At 36.1% G+C, this 7,976-nt stretch overlaps 1 protein-coding gene across 2 annotated transcripts in view; it reads right to left on the bottom strand.

Annotated features, from left to right (window-relative positions):
• The window catches only part of Gpm6a (glycoprotein M6A), a 251,111-nt gene that overhangs the window by 17,534 nt on the left and 225,601 nt on the right, over positions 1-7,976 (bottom strand). For both annotated transcript variants that reach the window (XM_021169730.2, XM_021169729.2), the window contains exon 2: positions 4,230-4,422. In XM_021169730.2, coding sequence (XP_021025389.1) covers positions 4,230-4,422 — 193 coding nt within the window. The remainder of the gene's footprint in view (positions 1-4,229; positions 4,423-7,976) is intronic.

The following is a 7,976-nucleotide window of genomic DNA, read 5'->3' as shown; positions in this document are numbered from 1 at the left end:
GGAGATCTTTCCATCTTCTGAGATCTTCTATAATTTCTTTCTTCAGAGACTTGAAGTTCTTATCATACAGATCTTTCACTTCCTTAGTTAGAGTCTCGCCAAGGTATTTTATATTATTTGTGACTATTGAGAACGGTGTTGTTTCCCTAATATCTTTCTAAGCTCCATGAGGCCTGTATAATGAACTTAAGGAATCACACTATCACAAGAAATAATTTGGACTCCTCCAATCAATATACTATTCTTTTCATTCAAATATTCTGTATTGGTCTTACACTTAATTTCTCACAAAAAGGATCAACTGTAAAACTATAAAAATGTAGAAGAGGCCCATTGGACACACAAAGTTTATATGCCCCAGTACAGGGGAATGCCAGGGCCAAAAAAATTGGAATGGGTGGGTAGGGAAGTGGGGGGGGGTATGGGGGACTTTGGGATAGCATTGGAAATGTAATTGAGGAAAATATGTAATAAAAAATATTAAAAATTTAAAAAATGTAGAATCCAAAGTCTCCTCTAAATTCACTTTCCCAAACTTCCACAGATATTACCCTCAGGGCTTGAACAGAAATCCTTTGACATTTTAATGTTTGTTGTCTAAATATTGAATACATTATTTTATAGTCATTTATTAGTCTTATGCCTCCTTACAAACTTTATGTGCTATAACTCTATAAAGCAATTTGAATTCAGACTAAATATAGGGAACTGTGGATTCAAAGACATCTGTGGTAACTTAAAATAATGAACAGTGAGAACATATTTTGTCCAGGCTAAGCTGAGATATAACTAAAAAGAAAATCTCAGTTTTATCACATTAAAATATGTCCATGAAATCCTCTTAAGAAAACTCTCTTGAACTAAGTAGCAATAACCCAGTTGGATTTTCCTTTCCTTTTTCATCTTCTCTCCTCATTCCTCCCAAGATATGGTTTCACTGTGTAGCTCTGGCTGTCCTGGAACTTACTATGTAGACTAGGCTGGGCTGGAATTCAGAGGTCAGCCTGCCTCTGCCTCTTGAGTGCTGGTATTAAAGGTGTGAACCACTGTGCCCTGCTTACCCAGTTGGATTTTGAGATAGCATAATACATTCCATATGAATTATATGAGTATGAACTATAAACAAAAGATGTTTCTGGCAATGTAAATCTAAAAGGCTGATTGCTATGAAGATTTGGTTTTCTGTGTTTGGTAATGTTTAACTCTATGACAATAGATCATAGGAATATATATTTATTATTTAATTAAATGGGTAAAGCTAATCTAAAATAGTTTGAGATATAATGTTAAAATATGAAATGGACAACTTTTAATTTGCTAGTAAGTATTAGCAAGTATCATTTGCCAGTTTGGGGGACATAATAATTCAGATATGTGGATTGTAGTTTTTAATAATTTTTTCCTAGTTTTACAGTACTGAAGATTGGCTCTCATATATATTAGATGAGGATTCCATACATACAACATGAGTGTTAACAATTGTTCTATCACATGTCACTACCCTCAGCTCAATTTGTGATTTCAATATTGAGTAAGACTCATGCTAATTTTCCCAGGCTGGCATTGAATGTTCTCTGCATCCCAGGTAGGATTTGAACCTGATATTCACCTTATTCCAACCTCTTGAGTAGCTGAGCTCCTAGAGATTTGCCACATGTCTTGGCTGGTCTCCCTGCTTAGAAATCTTCTCTTTTCCTAATCTCTGTTTGTGGGAGGGCTAAACCTTCATTATATTTCAACTTTAGTGATTGGAATTTATCAATGTTTAAAATATCCAAATATTTATGGTAAATATATAAAAACTAAATAACTTTTCCTTAAAATTTCTGCTGCTTCATCGTCTGGAATAATATACCCTTCATCGCACAGAATAGAGAACTGTGATTCTATCGTATGACACGAATGTACAACCTTATTCTCTTTGTTTTCACAAGGAATTATTAACATTAATTACCCCAATGATTCAACTTATTAAACATACTGTTGAAAACAATCTGCTTATAGTTTACAGATAATAAAGAAATTTAGCAACATTGTATACTGTTTTTGAGACAGGGTCTTCTATGAAGCTCTGAAGCTATGTAGACTGAAGCTGGCTTTAAACTCACAGAGATCCACCTGCCTCTTTTCCCCAAGTTCTGAGATTAAAGGTGCCAGGTACTACACCTGGCCCTTAAGACTGCATAGTTTTGATAGTATAGTTATAGGATAGTTTTCTGCTACTAAGGAATTTTTAGATCTTAGTATGACACCAAGAATGGACTTGGATAAATCAGAATTGCAGTTGATTATTTTTACCCAGAAGGATGTGGTTAAAGAGCAATGGTACCACAAACCACCTCACAGCCAGTACAATTTGAAAATATAAATAATCTGATTCCAGAAAGTGTGAGTATGCAGGAAGGATAATAAGAAAGAAAAGAAATGAGTATTCCAAAATTATATAATGAAGCAGCATCAAATAAATGCAAGCAGTGTCAAAGCTAACAAACATGCGTGGTTTCAGGACAGAGAGTTTGTATTTTAAAAATGTACAATAATAAGGAATTTCTCCCTATGATTATGAAACCACACAATAGGTGATGAGAATAACTTAGTTGGAAATGAATCCTCCTGTAAGTAAATCCTAAAGGCTAGTTATCTATACTATTAAACAGGCTGAAACCAGGAAAAAAAAATACTTTCACTTCCAGACTGCTTGAGTTAGGTTTACAAAAATATATTATTTCAACATCATCATAAATTTTACCCTAATAGTTTATGTTTTAGGGGAGCAAAACCCACAATTTATATTTTCAGAAATGCTGCTCAGTATTTATTTTTTATCTTAGAGAAGATCTCAAGAATCCTTAACAATATTTACAATATTTCCTGTGATGTAGAGAAAGTAAGATAATATTATATTCATGGCTGGGTTAAAATTTTGAAGTATCTAATCTTGCTTAGAATTTTATAACTTTCCTAAATTAACACCCAACCCTAGATTTGTGCCTTCCTCTGTCCTCTGTACAAAACACCCATGGAAGGAGTTACAGAGACAAAGTTTGGAGCTGAGACAAAAGGATGGACCATCTAGAGACTGCCATATCCAGGGATCCATCCCATAATCAGCCTCTAAACACTGACACCATTGCATACACTAGCAAGATTTTGCTGAAAGGACCCAAATATAGCTGTCTCTTGTGAGGCTATGCAGGGGCCTAGCAAACACATAAGTGGATGTTCACAGTCAGCTTTGGATGGATCACAGGGCGCCCAATGGAGGAGCTAGAGAAAGTACCCAAGGAGCTAAAGCAATCTGCAACCCTATAGGTGGAACAACATTATGAACTAACCAGTACCCCAGAGCTCTTGACTCTAGCTGCATATATATCAAAAGATGGCCTAGTTGGCCATCACTGGCAAGAGAGGCCCATTGGACTTGCAAACTTTATATGCCCCAGTACAGGGGAACCCCAGGGACAAAAAGTGGGTGTGGGTGGGTAGGGGAGTGGGGGGAAGGGTATGGGGGACTTTTGGTATAGCATTGGAAATGTAAATGAGGAAAATACTTAATTGAAAAAAAAAGAGTCTGTTCAAATTCAAATAGCAAGGCAAAATTTTCCTGCTTCATGGTAATTTAATTCATGTAAAAGCCTTGGTAAAACCTCTATTAATTTGGCCTCATATTGTAAGGAGCTGCCCTCACATTCGCCATTATAAGATGGCGCTGACACCCATATTCTAAGTAGTAAACAAGCAAGCTGCGCATGTGCCGGGGTAGCTTTCCACGCCATGTGCTCTGCCTTCCCCGTGATGACAACTCCGGCCGATGGGCTGCAGCCAATCAGGGAGTGACACGTCCGAGGCGGAGGACAGTCCTCCATAAAAGGGTAGGGTTTCCGCCATTTTCTCTCTCTCTGTCTCTCTACTCCACTGGCTCCTGAAGGGGTAAGCAATAAAGCTTTTGCCGCAGAAGATTCCGGTTGCCCTGAGGGTGTTCTTACCAGGGGGGACAAAAGCGCGGGCAATATCATATTCTATGCAAAGTACTTTGAGTTGGTTGATAGAGCAACCTCTTTCTGAATCATGTTTGCCTCATGAAGGTATTTTATTTTTGTTTGTTTGCTGTTGGTTTGTTTTAGTTTTTTCTCAGAATCTCCTTACCTAGCTAGACCTATATTTATTTAGGATAAAACCGTAAACAACATAATGCACTTCCCAAAAGGTGGATGTAAAGAGTGACTTACATAGTGAAAACATCCAGTGTGTCTCCAGCAGTCCTTGCCAACTCAAAGTAGGTCTGCAGAATGTTGACTGTTCCAGAAAGGGCTTCATGGCCACAGCCACAGAACAGGGCAACACCTGCATACAGCAGGATGGTTGCAATCAGAGAAGCATAGGGAATACCTCCCAGGCATTTAATGCAGCACTCGAAGCAGCCTGTAGAAGAGCAACAGAAAAAGAAAGGAAAAAAAAAAGAAGGAAAATTCATGTTATTTATTCATCTTGGTAAAATATTTCTATGACCTCAACCCTATAGGACATAGTATTAGTAATGATAGATGATCCCAGGTCAACCACATTAAATCAAGCCCTAGAGGGTCTTGAAAAGAATGAAGATGAAGTCCATTGTCATAGTCCATTCTCCACCATCAAGTGGATGCTTTCAAGGTTCATGATTTCATTTTCTACCCTAGTCCAACCAAAGCTCTTCTTTTCTAACCATACTCATTATAAATCATCACACATGCATGCATATCATCCTGCTTTGAATTCATTGCTCTCGCAGTTCAGGGTTTTTTACTTAAGTAATATCTATTTCTTTGAACTATCTCTGCAATTTTCAGACTATTATTTGAAAACTGTAGTACTCTGCAAATCCAACTAACCGAGTTTTGACCTACAAAATCCAAAAGTTAGAGAAGAAAAAAAACCAGGAAGCATTAGATACATTTCAAATAATAAAGGAATTAAAGTTGAGTTCTGAGTTCATATATGTGTGCTACTTACAGAGTGACTCATAATGAAAAATCTATTTATAGGTTTTGGTTGAAAATAAATGAAAAAATATCTGGACACAGTTGAAAGCAGAGAACAGGTAGAGCATAATACTGATCCCATCACTGTGATTTTTAACAGCTTCAATCTTTTGATCTTATAATAAGTGGGAAAATAAGAGGATGACCTTATACTGTTCTTGTGATGATAAAATGAGACAATATATAAAAATAATACTGCACAACAAAGAACTCCATAAATGTAAGCTGCTCTCATTACACATGAGGATGGCATTGATACTTCAGTGTGAAATTCATTTGCTCCATATACACTTTATATACTTGGCCTGAGGATAACTATGTAATATTTTTAGTAGGTCTACATTCTAATTGTTTCCTGTCATATGAGGTTAGTTCTTAGACCTTTCAATGGCAGCACTGTATCAGGGCTAAAAAGTTACATATTTGGGAGGAATTTGTCTTTCAGATTATAGTACTTTTTGGTTATTATATAAATCTAAATCTTTAATTTTTTATATACAATAAAGTAAAACAGGAGATTCAAAAGTTCCTTTGCAAAGTGACTTTATGTTTGGAGAATGACCTAGTGTATTATTTTGATATAGCTCATTAAACAGGCTTAGAGCATCGTAACCCATAAGATTTCCTTCAAAAGAAATTTATACAGGATCTCAACTACCTCCCCAGTTCTGTTGCTTTTTCTTGTGAAGCAACAATTATTTCCTGAACATGTATCCTAAACACACACACACGCATACAGAGAGAGAGAGAGAGAGAGAGAGAGAGAGAGAGAGAGAATATGAATATAGGAAAGTAGAAAAGGTTAGAACAGCTTGAAACTTCATATAGTAGAAAAAAAAAATCACCAACAGATGGCTGAGACCAGTGTGTGTAGTATCTGAATGTCATTGAGCCCAGTTTTGGGTAGAGACTAACAGGATGGCAGGAAAAAAACTTTCAATAATATCTCCTTTCCATCTCAGTAATTACTTAAAATTAAAGGGGAAAACCAGCAAAATTAGTACTAACAAGAGGAATGACCTCCTAGTCTGTCAAGTTCACCAAATGGCTGCAATGAATTTGAATCCGAGTTTTGTGGTTCTGGTTGTTTGTTTGTTTATATGTTTTCTATTCTCAAAGCATTTGATAGTCATGGAAGGATTCTACTGCAGACTCCTTATGATGTTAAAATGAAATGCAGATGATTAACGTAATCATCTGCTTATGAGGTCAAAGACAAAGAAAAGATAATAAATATTGAATGCCATTGCCTTCGCTTAATCCTAGAGCATAGATTTTTACAGGACAATAAATAGGAAACCAGTGTAACTTAAAAACAGATAAAATAAAAACATAAAATGTATTACCAAAATGGTCACTTAGGGCTTCTGGTTAATTTTATTCCCAATAAAATTAGAACTAGTTTGTACTTAGTTCATCTTTAGTCTACTGTGCATTATCTGGGCAATATTAGCTTCTGTGCCAGGTTTTATCTCCCCAAGAAGAAATGTGCTCATAAACCAGAACATCCACTGCAAATTTAACTTGCTAGCACCTTCCAAATTTAGAAACGTATAAGACAAACTCTAACACTAGAGAAAACCAAAGTTGAGGACCCTGAGTTAATACACAAAATATATCCTTATTCCATGTTTAAGCATTGCCATATAAGTTACTCAGAATGATGTTACCTTTGCTGACAAATACAAGTGCCTGTAAATTTCCATTTCTGTATGGCAGAAATATTCAGAGTAGAAAAATTTAAGTGTTGACCCTCTGCAAAACTTTTGTTCAAATTTAAATCCTTAAGTGTCTCACTGGGGACATATTGAGCTTGTAAAGGACTACATCCTCATCAAACTCATTCTTCCTAGGAGTCTGGGCAGAGTTGCCTACTGCATTTAAAGAAGTCTTTTTGAGCTCCCATATGGAGAACCAGCACATCATTTCAGCATTCTCTCCAGCTGCCAGAATCCCACATAGTTGCTGGCAGGGGAGCTTCTTTCCACCCACAGTGAGAAACAGTCTTGGCAGATCAGTAGCATCACCATGGCAACTGTGCCTCTGGGCCAGGATGCACTCCCAGTAATCACTGTTGAAGGCTGAGGATTCTGCTATCCCCCATCATCATGCTTTTACTGAACCTAAAGTGCAAAAACACTCTATTAAATGAATATTAATGAAGTGTAGTAAGTGGGCTTCTGGCACTGGAGGGGATAGATTTCTTGAGAAAAATATCTATAAAAACAGTAATGATCACTTTGTATATTTTCAACACTACATATTACGAGAATCAGGCCTTTTAATTCTCAAAGCTAAGGTTCAAATATTGATAGAGAATTGGCATGCTATATCCATGTGTGCACACAAAAGCATTTATTATATCTGGTTTCTGGGAATAGCATCTCAAATAAAATAATGGTATATTGTCAGATTTATGATGAAGATAAATATTAAAAGATTCAGGAAGCTTTGTTTTCAACACACCCTTAAAAATTAGTATTTTTTTTCTCACAATTTAATGAGGGTATATAATGACTTCTTTCAGTGTAAAATTTGCAAAGGAATCAGAAACTCCCCTGATACAGTTGTTTTTAAAAAGATGTATATTTATCTTTCCATACACTATACAATCAGTTTACCTCTATTTAAATATTGAAAAATAAGCCCAGTGTTTGATGACAATTATTTCTCACACTGTACCAAAGTGAAAAGCAAAAACTAAAGGAACAAGAAAGAAAAGAGTGAATAAGAGAAAGCTAGACAACAGAAAAAAGAGACCAACAAAATAAGGATAATCACACTAAAAATTAACTCATTGATTTGTTTTCCAGTATCCTTTATTGAGGAGATGTTTCTTTCTGTATTAAAAAATCCCTACCTTAGACATTATCCAGTAAGTAGAGAGGCACTTTGGTTTACAAGCTAGCTAATCTTCTCCATTACATGCCCCCTCCCTCTCCCTCTCCCTCTCCC

The sequence above is a fragment of the Mus caroli genome, chromosome 8 (genome assembly GCF_900094665.2).
Source record: "Mus caroli chromosome 8, CAROLI_EIJ_v1.1, whole genome shotgun sequence".
NCBI classification, from domain to species: domain Eukaryota; kingdom Metazoa; phylum Chordata; class Mammalia; order Rodentia; family Muridae; genus Mus; species Mus caroli.
This window is presented reverse-complemented; position numbering and strand designations above follow the sequence as displayed.